The sequence below is a fragment of the Mirounga angustirostris genome, unplaced genomic scaffold (assembly GCF_029215605.1).
Source record: "Mirounga angustirostris isolate CCGP_5_RB_7025 unplaced genomic scaffold, mMirAng1.0.hap1 SCAF_6, whole genome shotgun sequence".
In the NCBI taxonomy this organism is placed as follows: Eukaryota; Metazoa; Chordata; class Mammalia; order Carnivora; family Phocidae; genus Mirounga; species Mirounga angustirostris.
The window spans coordinates 10135519-10152161 of record NW_026991714.1 but is presented as its reverse complement, the minus strand read 5'-3'; the positions used below and the strand labels follow the sequence as shown (position 1 = coordinate 10152161).

The 16643-nt window shown below is 44.0% G+C and overlaps 2 protein-coding genes across 9 annotated transcripts in view; one reads left to right on the top strand and one right to left on the bottom strand.

Annotated features, from left to right (window-relative positions):
• The window catches only part of MIA3 (MIA SH3 domain ER export factor 3), a 58344-nt gene extending 52297 nt beyond the window's left edge, over positions 1 to 6047 (top strand). For 3 of the 8 annotated variants that reach the window (XM_064593841.1, XM_045876832.3, XM_045876837.3), the window contains 5 exons: positions 1324 to 1392; positions 1513 to 1595; positions 1734 to 1805; positions 3256 to 3406; positions 4350 to 6047. In XM_064593841.1, coding sequence (XP_064449911.1) covers positions 1324 to 1392; positions 1513 to 1595; positions 1734 to 1805; positions 3256 to 3406; positions 4350 to 4660 — 686 coding nt within the window. In that variant the 3' untranslated portion in view covers positions 4661 to 6047. The remainder of the gene's footprint in view (positions 1 to 1323; positions 1393 to 1512; positions 1596 to 1733; positions 1806 to 3255; positions 3407 to 4349) is intronic. The other 5 variants (XM_045876833.3, XM_045876840.3, XM_045876835.3 and 2 more) reach the window with 3 other exon arrangements.
• Positions 6048 to 6947: 900 nt separating this feature from the next.
• Positions 6948 to 16643, bottom strand: part of AIDA (axin interactor, dorsalization associated) — a 37455-nt gene continuing 27759 nt past the window's right edge. The window contains exons 7-10 of the mRNA XM_064593846.1: positions 14040 to 14162; positions 12067 to 12189; positions 8891 to 9008; positions 6948 to 8768 (exon numbers count right to left, since the gene is read on the bottom strand). Coding sequence (XP_064449916.1) covers positions 8672 to 8768; positions 8891 to 9008; positions 12067 to 12189; positions 14040 to 14162 — 461 coding nt within the window. The 3' untranslated portion in view covers positions 6948 to 8671. The remainder of the gene's footprint in view (positions 8769 to 8890; positions 9009 to 12066; positions 12190 to 14039; positions 14163 to 16643) is intronic.

Genomic DNA, 16643 nt, shown 5'->3' with positions numbered 1-16643 from the left:
GTTGTTGTTGTTTTAAATTTAAATTCAATTAATTAACATATAATGTGTTATTGGTTTCAGAGGTAGAGTTCAGTGATTTATCAGTCTTATATAACACCCAGTGCTCATTCCATCATGTGCCTTCCTTAATGCCCATCACCCACTTACCCCATTCCCCAACCCCCTCCCCTCCAGCCACCCTCAGTTTGTTTCCTGTCATTAAGAGTCTCTTAACGGTTTGTCTTGAGAATTCTAATGCAAGCAGCGTTTTAGAATTTGGGTCTGTCCAAGATAGGGAAGAAAAAGTCTTAATTTGTCTTGGTGTGTAGTCTGCCACAAGATCTGCATTAGAATAGAAAGCATTTATTATTAACACTAAAATAACATATATAAGTATTACAAAATAAATACATAAAATGTATTTATAAGTAAGAATGAATAATTGTTACTGTTTGCTTTTTACTTTTTTACTGTGAAGTGTAAGTGTTTATCTTTCCATTTCTATGGAGTTCCTCTCTTGGATGTTACAAACGTAGCTTCAGGACTGTAATTAATGCAGCATACATCCATTTCTCGTTAACACACAGTGCTGTGAGTCTGTTCCTAATCAAAGACACGTCTGTAATACTCACTAAGATACGGAAGTCAGATCACACAGACTGAAAGCATCAGCCTGTACGGCGCTGTACCAGGCCTGACTCGAAGCAGCAGCTGGTGCTATTAACGTGCAGGTTTTATTGCTGTTCTTTGAATCCAGCAGTTCTTGTTTTAATTTTTTTTTTTTTTAAGGATTTTATTTCTTTGACAGAGAAACAGTGAGGGAGGGAACACAAGCAGGGGGAGTGGGAGAGGGAGAAGCAGGCTTCCCGCCGAGCAGGGAGCCCGATGCGGGGCTCGATCCCAGGACCCTGGGACCATGACCTGAGCCGAAGGCGGACTCTTAACTGACTGAGCCACCCCGGCACCCCTCTTGTTTTAATTCTTTAACTCTGCGCCTAAGTTGGGATTTGCCTTCATGTATTATAGGAGACCCGTTTTTTTGGTTTTTTTTTTAAGATTTTATTTATTTGAGAGAGAATGAGAGACAGAGAGCATGAGAGGGAGGACGGTCAGAGGGAGAAGCAGACTCCCTGCCGAGCAGGGAGCCCGATGCGGGACTCGATCCCGGGACTCCAGGATCATGACCTGAGCCGAAGGCAGTCGCTTAACCGACTGAGCCACCCAGGCGCCCAGGAGACCCGTTTTTAATGTTGCTTTCTAGGTAGAGTTGAACCCTGACCTGTCCACAGTTGGTTTGTTTCTTCTGAAAAATCCATACCAGGGCTCTGTTCTTTCTTTCTCAAGGGTCAATGGATGGACCTCTGCCTCGTCCTCGATGGTCATCTGAGGCATCTGGGAAACCCTCTGCCTCTGGTAAGGGATCTGAGTGTGTTCAGAGTCTAAAATCATGGAAGAAGTGGGCAGAGGATCTCTTATTCTTCCTCAAAGAGTATATAAGTCAGGATAAGTCTAAATCCGTTCTCTGGCCTTCAGCAGATCCGGGATCTGGTGCAGCTCCCGTGATGAACAGCAGCTCGAGAAGCTCTTCCCCTGCTAAGGTGATGGATGAAGGCAAGGTACAGTCTGCCTTAGCTCTGAACTGTAATTAGGTATTTCAGGAAACCTTCAACTTTTGCTGCAACACCCTCTCTTTGCGTCACCCATCTCCTGTTTGTGTGTCTGTTATAGCTGTACTGTCTCATTTTTTTAAAAAGCAAACTGTTCCCCAAGACCCTGAAGGCCCTTCAGTTCCCAGCAGTACATCTGTGGCTGAGCACTCAGTAGTAGTAAGTACTTGGAGGTTGAGGACTGAGCGGAGCTGTTACTTGGTGTATTTCTGGAAAGGATATGAAGAGAAGAGCATGACACTCACCTGCTTTGCTTTGAATTGCACGGCAGTATTGATCTTACTGTTGTCTTTGACTTGGAAGTGTTGCTGGGTTGCTGAAATCTGACTGGTTGGGTCTTCTTCTTTTTCCTGTTTGGGTCAGGCTGTTAACCTGGTGGGAACATCTGTTGTGACTAGAGAGTGCGGAAGCTCATCCCTGCAACTTGATACTGTGCGTGCTTCAGCGTTGAGTGTTCTGAGGCAGAGTGCATTGATTATACGTAGCATCGCTCCCCGTTTATGTCTGCAAGTGTTGCTGTTGAAGAATTACCTCCAGTTGTACACTAGGCAGACCCTGGTTGGAATAACCGGAACTTGCAGATTGGTAATGGGAGAACGCTTGCTGGAGGTGAAGTCAGGCATTCCCGTTGTGCCCGTTGCAGCAGTAGCTTTCGGGGCCGTGCACATAAGCGTATTCTCTCTGAGAGCTGCACCGGGCCTCTGAGCATGGCTCCCAGCTGCTCTGTGCTGAAATCAAAGTATGTGTGTTCTGATTATTTCGAATTTCCAACCCCATTTCCCATGGGAAAGGTCAGTGTCTCGTAATATAAAGCACAGCATTACTGGTGCCCGAAGGTAAATATTAGAGCCGTGCCTGCCTCCCTGTATATAGAACATTGCTTCTTTTGGAAAATGCTTCCAAGTTTCAGCGCAGGACTCTAGGAACACGCATCTCTTGAGGTCTTTTTATCCAAGGGTAGCTTGGACCTGAGACCCCTCTGGAGTGGACTTCCGAGAGCAGAGGCCTCCTGTGTTGGAGACGGGGGCAGGGGCGCAAGGACAGGCTTGGAGGCAGACCTGATCTGAGCTGCAGCGTGGCTTCTTACCAGCAGATTATCTGATACTCTGTGCCCTTAGGTAAAACAGGATGTTCCTGCTTGGAGATTGAAAGATCTGATGAGAGAGAATACGTGAAAGGAAATCGAAGGCACTCTGAATAGTGGCTCTTGCGACATGTGTGGAGAGTGGATTTTTCTTTGCCCTTTTGTTCTGTCCATGCCCAGTGGGAAGGACGTGGCGGAGTGAAGGGGTCGCCCTAGGAACAGATCATGGTGTTTGTGGGAGGCCCCCTCTGTTAGCGTCCTTCAGCCATCCTCTTGCTTTCTCTCCCCCTTGCACATTCCAGCAGTAACGCAACTCCGGGGACCCTTTTCGCTTCGGTGCCATCCCTTTAACCTGCCTAAGCTGCTGGCGGGACCAGGTGGGAGGGGGCAAGTTTGGTTGCGCTGCTTCTGTTCTTTGGACAGGTGCCTGACATCTGCTTCGTTGGGTTTCAGCTTTTACTGGTGTTGGTGCTTTGGTGTGTCATACCAGAGTCTCTCAAAACTGTAATTGCTTCTGTTCTGCAGGTGACTATGGCTGCAAAAGGGCCCCCTCCTTTTCCAGGGGTGCCCCTCATGAGCTCCCCCGCAGGGGGCCCTCTGCCACCGCCCATTCGATACGGACCACCTCCTCAACTCTGCGGGCCTTTTGGGCCTCGGCCATTTCCTCCACCGTTCGGTATGATGATTGAGTAGTCGTAATTGACTTGTAGAGTGTAATTCCTCTTTTCTCTCTGTGCCTTGTTGAAATTTTAATAGTGGCTTTTACAGGCCTATGTAATGAAAGTGCAAGACAAGCAAGTGCATCTCAACTTTTCCTCAAGTTTTTAGGACACACGGGGTGCTGCATAATCCCCCTATACTGAGATGGGCAGTAGATCTCTTGTAGACGAGAGATACTAATAGAAAGCCAGAAATACTACTTCTGCAGATGGCTAGAACTAATTCTCCCACCTCAAGAGGTTACCAAGTCCTCTAGAACATAGATACATAGATTTTGAGACATAAAGCTTGTAATCACGATGAAAGTATAAGCAATGGATCAGAGAGTATAAAAGAGGGAACAATTCAACTTTGACTTCCTGCCTTGGCAATAAATGAGAAGTGTTAGCCCTAGAGAAGGTTGTGTTTAATGCCTAATAAATGTTGCAGAATTTAATTAGGGGGAGCTAGAAGGCCTTCCCCAATAGGGCAAGCGCCTGGACTTGGATGGCAAGTTTAGGTCCATGCGGAGCTACTGCACGAATCATCGACACAGCAGTAAACACTGGAATTTCCCTTTATCAAAATGTCTTTGTTGCATAAAGCCCTTATTTCGTAATCTGTCGTCTTGCTACGACCTAGGGCACTTTCAAGTACTAAACCAAGCCCTTGTGAGAGAAAGATGGCAGAACTGTGTCATAGAAAAAACACAAGCCAGCTAGAGCCATGTTTAAATCCTGCCTGTGTGGCTTCCTGGCTGGCCATCGGCATACAACTTACCTCAGTTTGCCTCGTCTCTGAAGTCGGGGATGCCACCATCTGACCTCTGAAGTTGTGAGAAATTATAAAGACTGACATACCCAGAGTCCTCCACGTTTACATGTGTTCGTATGTATTTACAGGACTTTTTATTTTTCCAGGTCCTGCTTTACGTCCACCACTAGGCTTAAGAGAATATGCACCAGGCATTCCACCTGGAAAACGGGACCTGCCTCTTGATCCTCGAGAATTTTTACCGGGACACACACCTTTTAGACCTTTAGGCTCTCTTGGCCCAAGAGAGTACATTATTCCTGGTACTCGACTACCACCTCCCACCCATGGCCCCCAGGATTATCCACCTCCACCTGCTGCAAGAGACTTACTGCCTTCTGGCTCTAGAGACGAGCCCCCACCTGCCTCTCAGAGCAATAGCCAGGACTGTTCACAGGCTTTAAAACAGAGCCCGTAACTCTGACCTCTGACATTTAGTCTGAGAAAATGGACTGTGTACTATTCGTTAGAGTTAAAGGATTTCATTGGCTTCAGAATCCAAAAGTTTATTTTAAAAGGTTTGTTTTTAGAACTAAGCTGCCCTGGCAGTGTGCATTTTTGAGCCAAACAATTGAAAAATATCTTTTCCCCCACTAAATAAAACCTCATAAGCTAGAGCCTCTTTACAACTTTGAAACGTGCAATAAAGAATACCTGTGTTTTAGTTAATGTAGCGTATGTAACTGCTAAATGATTTAGAATGTCATGAGAAATATGAACCATTTCCTGTGGAAATGCTTAGAAGAACACGTATTTCCATTTATTATCCTATTTTTAGTGTACACCAGTTGAACACAGCGATGGTGTTTATTAGCTTGGTTTTTTAAAATACTGGTCGCAAAGACTGTTATGCTAAAAATGTTTACTAAAAGATCACTAAACTTTCTCTCCCTTCTTGCCAAAATTCTTTGTAGTGATAGTTCATAAAAATTTGGTTATTAGTATTCCCAAGTGTCTGTTGCTTCATTGGATTGTTTTCTCATGAGACTTGTACCATTCTGGAACCGTGTAAAGCCAGGCTCACAGAACTGCCCGCATTGACTTGGCAGCACGCTCCCTGTGGCTCAGTGCTCGGGAGGTTCAACCTCAAGTCCCCTGGAAACACCACAAGCACCGTATGTCTTCCTTGTCCTTCAGAGAAGTCAGGGGCCCATCTGCGGCGTTCATGTGCTTTCCAGTGACTTCAGCTGCTTACTTGATGATGGTCTCCTGAGTGTGAGCTTACAGTAGCAGCAAGAGTTGTTGGACCTGATGTTCTGTTGCTTTTACCATCTTTGCATTAAGGGTGCATAACAGAAAACTGAAAATGATATGTTGTGACCATAAAAAGTAAGGAAATTTCTTTTGTAAAAAGTACAGTCTATTTCTCCCATATGTTGCCTCTGGTTTTCAAAGAAAATGGCAAAAAAGCTCAGAAGAGCAATACTATGAGAAAGAATGATTTAGGACTCTGTATGGCTTTAGGCTGCCCGCAGTTCTTTTTGTTGATTACTACTCCAAAATTAGTATTTGAATGTTGGCACTTTTATTTAAAAATCAGTAAATCTGAGAATTTGGGATTACATCATATTTAAAGTATTCCTATACCTATTATTACATCATGTTTTTTAAATTATTAAATCCAAAGTATAAAAGGCTGGTAGTAATCACTGCATAGACTATCCCCTTCTCCAAAGTTCTATGTCCTGATACTACTGAAACCTAGACCATGATCTGTCACCGTTATAATACTTAATGTACTAATACCCTGTAAAATAAAAAGAAGCAAAAGCTTCACTGTGAAACAGATTTTTTTTTTTTTTTTTTACACTAAACTACCAGAAGATATCACTTTGGAAAGATAAGGACCACTGAAAGATGACAACTCTTTAAAATTCATAAGGAACATATACATTGTTCTTCAGGAAGAGAATTCATATATGTCTTCCCATTTAATATCAAGAATAGAGGAGACTGAAGAGGAACACCTCCACAGTTACTAGCAGAGGTTATTTTTAACCATGTAAAATAAGACTGAATCCACAAATACAACTCTTGAGAAAGGTCAGTCTCTTCAGGACACAAAATGATAAGGTTAAGATAATTGCTAATTTTATGTAGTAATGAAATACATGATAACCTGCTAGCAGAGATAATCAAGTTGGAAAGGTAAATTAGATCTATTATAAAACCAGAGCTAGTCTTTTTTACCTCTCAAGTATTTTTGCTGTTTGTCCTGTGTCTCCTGTTCCCGGGAGTCCCAGGGAGTCTCCCGCTCACCTGAGCCGCGCCGCTGCCTGGCCGCCTCCCGTGGCCCCGGGGCCGCCGCAGAGCCGGGTGGCTCCCTGTCCCAGCGGCTTCACGGGGCGTCTGCAGCTCATCGCGGGTCTGGGCTTCGACGCTAAAATTCTCACTTACGAAGCAGCAGCGTTTCAGCCTGGAGACATTTCTACTACGGTTCTGCTTTTTTTTCATTGGAGGGTAAAAAATAATTTGTGGGAAGTACAGTATTGTGTGTCTACTGCTTCCAGATGATCGCCTGTCACCCCATTCAGGTCTGAATTAAAGCTCCGCTAATCACACAGCACTCCACTCACGCTGCTTTAATACTGCTGAAAGCACTAGTTCATACAAACCATACTTATGTGAACGACAGCAGGTGCTTCTTCATATAGATTATCACTGACATACATGTCTTATGGTCTATGAGAAAAGAGACCAACGGATCAGTTTCGCTACATTTTAATAGTAGGTACTTTAAGGGATTATTTTTTAGGTCTCGTCAGCAACATCAAACAGAAGGTACTGAGTACTCCACAGGGTACAGAGCGCTGCCAAGCACCTTAGAACATTTACAGGACTTGGAGAAAATGTGGTTCTTGCCCCTTGAGGAGCTGACAGTCGGGGGCTGACAACTCAGTCTAAGGGTTGAGTGAACAACAAGGTAATTTATTAAGGCAAATTCTTCATCCCCTTGAGCTATTGTGGACTGAATCATTTTTGGAATTAATCTAATTAAGACAGGAGACAAGACTTAAATTTGGTTGAGAATTCTTTCAGGCTCCCAAGTTTTTAACATCCATCTTAAACAGAACCAACAACCGGAAGTAAAGACCAGCTTTCCCGAAGTGCAAGGGCTAGAACACTTCACTGTGGCTACTTATTTTAAATAGCACACATTGAACGGTAGGACTAGGGTTATTACCCCAGTTTAAAAACAGGCCAAGTACTGGCGCTGCGTCCCCCTCGTGCTAGCATTGGTCATTCAACATAGTGAACGTTAAACGTGTGGGTCTGCATCTAACTCACAGAGAGCCCGCCCCCAATGTTAATGTCCTGTGTATCGAATACCCACCTCGTGTGTCCGCTGCAAGTTTTATTTATGCCCCATTAAGTCAAAAGTAATGTAAATAGTCAAATTATAATAAGCTAATGACCTGCATATTTCCATATAGATGAAAGTCAACATATCTACATAGGAAATAAATGGCAATCCTATCTACCTATATAGAAACAACTAGAGTAGCTCCAGATTTTGCATACTCACCACTCTAAGAAGAGGTATGCAGGCTTTAAGGTTTCACAATCAGTTGTCAGAAAAACAGCAGTTACTCCTGCAGTATCTCATTAGCATCTGACTCAAATTAGGTTACATGATTTAGAAGACGTTACAAAGCCATCTAGAAATCTGTAATTATTCTGACATGGTTCCATCATTAACCCTAGAATCACTCTCAGAAAGAATAACAATGTGATGTAGAAGAGCAGCTAATCAACGGTCTACAAATGTGCTCTTTCAGAAAAACAATCTGGTCATCTGGAAAAGCCACAGCTACAACCTGGGAACCCTCCCATCTGGGATACTGATCTGGCCAAGGCACACGATTTCTAAACAGGAAAACTATGAGATCAGGGTGAATTTAGGCCACCTCGGAAGAGCAGCCTATAATTTTCCAAACTGACCTCCCTGGGCAGCATGAACGGTCCAATTCCTCCTCTCAGAACAGTTTCATACTCTCCTACCCCCATCAACCCAGAGTTTGGCATTAACTCAAAAAACCAAAAAAGCATATTGGAGCAAAAGTGAACGGATGTGTAAACTCTAGCACATTCTTATTGCTGTATTAATTTTGAAGACGAGCACATCCTACCCACAGCAGTGTTGTTCCAGGAAGCAGGGCAGGAATAGTGGTAAGTTAGAAAAGAGACTATGAATTGCACAAATACTATAAAAGTAAAAACATGTTTCAAAACTACAATAAGCCCGTATCCAAAGGAGTCGTCTAGGTCAGTGGCGTGCTGGGCTGTGAATCCCGCGGGCTCGCTCTGGCCTGCCGGCGCCCGCGAGGCCGGCCTCCTGCCTGGCGGCGGGGGGATGTGCTACACGGAGCCGGGAGGGCTGCCACTGGGTGGGAGAATTCACAGACGTTCCAGGTGACTCGTGTCAGGATCATTCCTTGTGCAAAGTCTGATGTAGATGAAGATAAAGTGGTTTCTTGGTCAATAACTGCAATTTCTTTCTTTTAAAGTCAGTGGGTTTCTTGTATCTGTAAGCACAGTAGAAAAGTCATGGTTTAACATACTTGGATAACGGAGCTGTTCTGCAGTCACACGCTACGGAGCACCAGTCAGCGTTACACGGTTCGAAGCGTGTGCGCGCATCACTTACAGTTCTATTACAATCGGCCCGGCTTTAATTTCATCCATCTCCATGAAAGCAAAGCACTTGGTGCTGGTGAACCTTTTTTTAGGCTTGTAGTGTTTGAATTCGAAGAAGATAGCTGCACCTAGGGAATGAAAACAAACCACATCAGCCACAGACGGCGGCGGACTTCATCGTGCCCATCGGTTCCTCCATCACCGGAAGCACAGAGCACGTGGCAGCCGGCGTGACCTGACAAGGTAACCTTTGTCAAACGGTCTCTCTGAGGACGGCACTGTAGCTGCCACCTAAACTCTCCATCTGAGCGCAGTGACATTTCTCCATACCCTCCACTCCTACACGGCCCAGCAGAACTTCCTGAGCTGGGCTGACTTGAGAACGTACGTAGTTCACACACGGGGAGAACGCCTTAAATGCCACATAGTGAACACAGAGGATGCTCGTGAAGCATGAACGTGGTCCACAGACACTCAGCAAGTGGCCGAGGCCTGTAAGAGTTCGTCAGAACATCCAGGCTCACAGCTCTGCTCCTCCCCCTGAAACAAAAGCTCAAAAATTCAACTGTTTTGGGTGTTTTGTTGGAGTTTAAACAATATAAATCATGTGCTGGTTCAGTTTTTAACTATTACCTGTTTTCTGAGACCTTTCATAGTATTCAAAGCAGTTTTGTTTCTCCTGGAATTACACATGTTTTGGAAGACCAAGGTCTAAAGAAGAGCAAGCCTATTCCTAGTCCACCCCTCCCCCAAAGAGCAAGCAGCAATGAAAAATTCAGATGTTTTTATCTCCCCAAAGCCCAAAAGATAAGCTCTCCCCACAGAAAGCAGCTTACAACAGAATTATTTGAGAGAGGGAGCGCACACATGTGTGCGAGTAGTGGGAGGGGCAGAGGGAGAGAGAGAATCTCAAGCAGATTTCCAGCTGAGCACGGAGCCCAACGCGGGGCTCGATCTCACGACCCTGAGATCATGACCTGAGCTGAAATCAAGAGTCAGACACAATCGACTGAGCCACCCAGGTGCCCCAAGAACCATTAATTTCTAAAGGCGGCACGGAAACTAGTTGGAAGGAAGTTGGGGTCTCACTCTTAACTGGCTACTTATTAGTTCTGCCTGAACCCAAGTGGGGCTGGATCTTGCTTGGCTTTTAAGGACAACACACATCCAATACTTTTTAAACCGAGGACAAGACTCACAAGTGACAAGAGCTTTAACAATGTTCAGAACTGGGCGCCTGGCTGGCTCAGTCGTTGAGCGTCTGCCTTCGGCTCAGGTCACGATCCCAGGGTCCAGGATCGAGCCCCGCATCGGGCTCCCTGCTCGGCAGGAAGCCTGCTTCTCCCTCTCCCACTCCCCCTGCTTATGGTCCCTCTCTCGCTGTGTCTCTCTCTGTCAAATAAATAAAATCTTAAAAACAAAACAAAACAAAACAATGTTCAGAAGTGTGTGTGCCATCCTGGTGCCTGGATCCAAATGGAGCACCTCCTGTCACAGGAGCAAAGAAACAGCAATTGCTTGAGAGAGTGGGACGTGGGGGAGGGACAGACGGGCACAACTGACCGTCTACTCCCTGCCCCCACACGAGGGTTACAATTATTAGTCCCCAAGATATGACCCTCCGTATCTGCCAAAGGGTAGCTTCTCTTCTCCCTCCCACAGAAATAACAGAAGCAATTTGTTATTAAAAACCCTCACAGATTTCTAAGGTAGCCGAACACATTTCTTCATCTCTGCAGCTGTGAAGCCCATCTCCTTGTCATCATGACTGTGTCTCAGGTCTGAATAAATGTGAAATAAAGTCATGTTTGCAAACAATACTAAAGTTCAAGTATAATACCATCATTTTAAGGAACTTAAAAAATGTTTCATTATTCATCTGCATCATCAGTAGATAATCTATTTCCTGCATCCTGGGTACGGTATGCACAGCTTTGTCCTTCGTGGTGTTTATAAGAAAGAATGGAACGTACGAGGAGGCTGGTGTACGGAGATGAACGGAAATTCTTGTAAATACGAAGACAGCGTCTTCGTCAGCGTGTATCCATTCAGACTATAGTAATACTGCACATAGTAAAGTCAAAGCTCGAGAAAATGAACAGATGCTGAATCTAGTTCTATTTCCAGCATCTCGCGAATCCTCCAGAACACCTACAGTGCACTACAACAGAGAAGTCAGCCCCTATCAGAAACCTTTCCCAAAGCAGTGGACTTAAAAAAAAAAAAAAGTTTTGTTCATATTTTTATGCAGACAGCCTAACACTTCATATTGAAATTTCTTTAACATTATTTCTTAAGCCCGTTGTCTCTGTATTCTAATAGCGATTCTCAAGCTTTGGGGTGTATGAGAACCATGTGCAAGCCCCCTGAGAGACTGCTGAGCCCGGCCAGCGTGTTTCTGAGTCAGGAGGTCTGCCAGGAGGCGGGGGCCCCGAGCACCAGCATCTAACGTGCTTCCAGGCGCTACTGCGGCTCACACGCGCGGCCACCGCCGCAACGGAAGCCCCGCGAGACGAGTCTTCCAGTGGTGGGGCCGAGGCGACAGCAGCACCAGATCGAAGTAAGAGGTCAAATATTTTAGAGAATATGGCAATTGTTCGAGAGGTACAAGCTTCTTGCAAAGAGTGAAAATGCCAAAAACTGCAACTGAACCTCCGGTGATAGAGGGATCCCCAAGTCTTGTTCTGGAGCGCCGACACTCCCTCGGAACACATGGAAAAGCATTTAGTACCAGGAACCGGCTAACTTGGAAATGTAACTTCACCTTTTTAAGAATGTGTTTTTGTCCTTTCCCAACCTCCTGCCAACTAAGTATGAGGTATGGTCTCTTTCTGCCCAATAAAATCAGCTGGAAAAACAACTTGCTCTTTCAACTATTAGAGACTCAACCATCAGGGAGCCTTGGGAGCCTCTGCCCCCTCCACTCTTCAGTAAGAGGAAAACTTCATTCTGTTTTGTTGTCCAAGATGACGAAATTTTATAACCAAAGAACATTTTATTACAGAACTGTTATTACACAACTGTATCATACAAGTCCTAATTCCCACATTTAAAAAATCGCCATCTCGTTCAAGTCACTGAACACTGTGTGGTGCGTGCTTCTGCCCACTGCGCTAGGTTGCAGGCACACAACACAGGACGCGAACTCCAGCCACAAGAGGCCAATGTTCACCATCACAGACCAACCTTTGGTTAGTTTTTCCACATGCTTCTGGAGCTCAATGTCCACATTAAAATGAACATACGTGTCTTCTTTTCCTGAAGCCACGGGAGTATCTTGCACAGGAGTTAAATCTATGCCATTCAGATCTAGAGAGGAAAAAAAGCGTTTCAAACACACAGACTCAGAACCAAAAACGAACCACAGAGGGTTAGGTTTCCTAAAGAGGCCTAGCAGAAGCTGAGAGGAGAGTCTCAGACACAGACCCTCCCCCCCGCCCCCCGTGGCAGCAGGTATGCAGGGAGCTGCTCGTTTCCGGAGGGGTGGGGGGGGAGCTGAGGACAGAGACGGCAGGAGGCCATCTGGATGCTAAAGCAAGTTTGAAGACAACAAAGCTTGATCCTTCTTGTTAAGAGGGGAAAAGAACTTTTGTCTTCCTTATGCCACTATACTGCTGTATGCAATAAAAATTTGGAACATGAATGGTATTACACAGGGGGGCCCCTACCCCTATGTCCTACCTCAGTCACGTGCCTGGGCGTGGAAAGGCCTTTCGTCAAACATTAGCAGAATTCTCCTGTTGTACTTCACTCAGAGCCAATACAGTGGACATGAACGCTGCCAGTGAAACCTTTCTCTAAATGAGTCATTCTTTAGACATATTACCTAAATTCTGACTGTATCTGCTATAAAGTAACCTGATTTACAACAACCAGATGGTACACTATGTATGATGTGTGGTTTTAATTTCCTGGAGCCAGCCTGGAATCTTCCAGTTTAATCAAATTCAACATGGACTCATTTAATGTGTAGTGTTTATGTATTACTCAACAGACTCCTATCTTAGAGAACTTAAAACAATTTGGTACATTTGATTATTCAGTTCAGTGTGTGCAAAGGTAACAGAGCGCCTAGCACATCATCCTTCACTTTTTACAGTGTACTGTCCCACGTGAGATATGCAGTTTTAAATGGCCTATCACATAATGTAGGGTATCAAGACTTTCCAGTAGACCGTGGACTTGGGAACCAATAACATCAGAGGTCAAGTATTTCAGCATTAGCGCTGTGGATCACGTGGTCTCCACGTGAAAATTCTTCTCTGTGTCTGAATTTATTTCTATGATTGGTAAAAGTTCAATTTCAGTCACTGTTTCTTTGGTTTGCCTCAAAGTGCAGATTAACTGTAGGTGAAAATTGATGGGGCAGGGATTTCTGAATAATAGTATGACAACCTCATCCTCAATCACCCAATAATTATTTTTAAAAGACTGCTGAGTGCTTTACAAATCAAGTGCCATATAAAGGCTTGACACCAACAAAAGAATTCCATGAGCGCGGATTCCATCCTAAACCAAAGACTCAAAAAGCTGTTTTCAAGGAATAAATGGTATGCCACACTGGACAGGAGAAAACAAATAAATCCTGAAGACGACCATGCTTAATAAGAAACACAACGCTTCTTTCATGCAGCCTTGGGCTCAGGGTGTGGATGTTTATGGATGTGTCCTACTTTCTGTCTCAGGATGGTTCACTGGAGGCCCGATGCTCACGCACTCCCGCAGGGCTCCCCTGTGTCTAAGACATCGCGGCAGAAAGCAGAGCACCCGAAGGGGAAGCGTGGGGGAACAGGAGAGCGTGGGGCTTGGCAAAAAAAACCACACACCTGAGAAGGTGGCGGGAAGTATATGCTGTTGAAGACAGTGTGTATGTCTAGTCAGCACCCTGGATGGGATATTAAGAATACAGAAATTTACCAAAAAACCCTCAAAAGCAAATGCGCATGTCAGTTATAAATAATTAAGTATTTTTAGAAACTTTCTCAGAAATACTCAGTGAAGGAACGATGACGGCTGCCCAGGGGTTTTCCCTCACTGTAGGACGAATGCAAATGAACTGTCACAGGTGCAAGCACCCACCCCCACACCTGCCTGTGTTCCAAGTGCGAATCAACATTACACAGTTCGCCAGAGGGGAAAACGCAGACAGAGTTATTTACCCTTTACGCTAACTGTGATATAGGGATCGATGCACTGCCCCGCATCCTTCAGGCCAATTTTCTCAATTCTGATGGTGAGTGACGTCATTCCTGGCTCTGACGGCAGCCTGGGTAGTAAAGTGCCTGACGAGAGAAGGGCAAACAGTGAGCTCTGGAGCAACTGCAGGGCAAATACTGGAACAGCACAGAGAAGATACAGCCTTGCACTTAACAGACTTTGCAACTTGCCAGGCATTGCTGTAGTTTCCAAAACTTCCAAACACTCAATGTGATTCTTTTGGACAAATATTTAGTAAGACACAAGATACATCTGTACTTCCTTAATTCATATTCAACACTAAAGCATAAATCTGTCAAATCTGTTAAAGATTCAATTCACTCCGGGAAGCCCAATTACAAATTACCGCATACTTAATATACTCATGTCATATATATGTATTTCACATTTACTCATACTACATAAGATATATTTCATATCTCTGTATGAAGTGGTAGAAAAAGACAAAGAGCTTTTTAAACTTTTTTTTTAAAGATTTTATTTATTTATTTGACAGAGAGAGAGCGAGTGAGAGCAGGAACACAAGCAGGGGGAGTGGGAGAGGGAGAAGCAGGCCTCCCTGAGGAGCAGGGAGCCTGATGCGGGGCTCGATCCCAGGACCCTGGGATCATGACCCGAGCCTAAGGCAGACACTTAACGACTGAGTCACCCAGGCACCCTTAAACTTTTCTTATATTATCCCAAAGTTTGAGAAGCTTAATACCAGAATCAATCAACAAATCTTTTTTTTTTTCTTTTTAAGATTTTATTTATTTGTCAGAGAGAGAGCATGCGCACAAGCAGGGGGGAGTGGCAGGCAGGAGGAGAAGCAGGCTCCCTGCTGAGCAAGAAGCCTGACATGGGCCTCAATTCCAGGACCCTGGGATCATGACCTGAGCTGAAGGCAGACGCCCAACCGACTGAGCCATCCAGGTGTCCTAATCAACAAATCTTTTAGTTATTAATGGAAGAAATAACTTACAATTTAATATTTATGTATTTAATTAAATAATTTTATAATCTAATTTCCCACCCCTTTCTGCATTCTATTCTGTCTGATCTTTTCTCTCGGAAATTAATCCTGTTGAGAATGGCATATGCCAAGAGTGCCTGCGTATTTGAAACCTCTCATACATATCAGCTAAATTTTTTTAAAACTGAAAAACCACCCAGAGCCACACCAAAACAATGACGTCAAGAAATCAACCGTACAGTTTATTTCATATCATCTACCGAGAACAGATGTGAACCAAAGTTGATTTTAATCTAATATGCATATAGTATCTCAAACTAAGGTATCTAACATTCATGAAGAACTCTGATTGACATTTTTCATGTTTCTGTCCAACAGTGTGTTATCTTACTTTTAATGATGAAGTATCTGAAATATGTGAATCAACTTACTACCTTCAAAATAGAACATTTGATTAGCTGCAAACAGGCTTGAGGGGATTTTGGGGGGTGATGGAAAGGTCCTCAAATTAGATCTATCAAACTGGTAAGATGTGCAACAGTACAGATCAAAATTCGCTGAACTGTACACTTACAATGAATGAATTTTATGGTAGGAAAATTACTAGAGAAATTCAAGAGTCTTGGGGCGCCTGGGTGGCTCAGTCGGTTAAGCATCTGCCTTCAGCTCAGGTCACAATCTCAGGGTCCTGAGACTGAGTCTGACGTTGGGCTCCCTGCTCAGTGGGGAGCCTGCTTCTCCCTCTCCTCCCCATTTGTGTTCTCTTTCACTATCTCTGTCTCTCTCAAATAAATACATAAAATCTTTAAAGAGAAAAAAGATTCAAGAGTCTTAACTGGTGATACTTGTTAAAGAAAACTTTTGGCTTATGAAAAGTTAGAAGTTAGAAAACCAAAATGGAACACTCAAAGCAGTATTCAATACCATTTCGAAAGTAAAATTATAACATTACTTTTTCACATGAAATAGGTTTTTGATATTTTGCCATATTTCAACACATTCTTACTGCAGCCACTGTCTCTTTTAAAAGATTTTATTGTGAAATCTAACAAATATTTAGAAAGGCAAATAAAACAAGTGCACAGCCTAATGAAAACTGGAAAACAAGCATCCATGTAACCATCACTTAGGTCAAAAGATAAACATTACCCCAGGGGTTCCCTCCTATCACCACCCAAAGTTCTTCCTAATCCCTCTCCACTATGCTGGCTTCCAAAATAATTGCTAAAAAGCACTGTATTAATAATGTTTTGCCTGCTTTTGAACTTGAGATTTATCTGACTTGTTGCCAGTAGCTGTAATTGGTTCATTTGTAGGACTAGATAGCACTGGTGTATAGTACATGGGTTTTATCAACATAGAGCACAGTTTATGCATCCATTCTTCTGTTGACAGGCATTATGAGCTGTTCCAAGTTTTTGGAAACTGTTTGAACAATGCTGCTGTAACATTCTTGTACACATATTCTAGTGCATGTGAGCACACATTTGCAAGAGAGAGGGATCACCAAGTCACATGGGGCATCGCCCTCCTGTGTACCACATGAAGATAATCTGTGTTCAAAGTGTTCATGCAGATGCCCCCTTCCAGCACT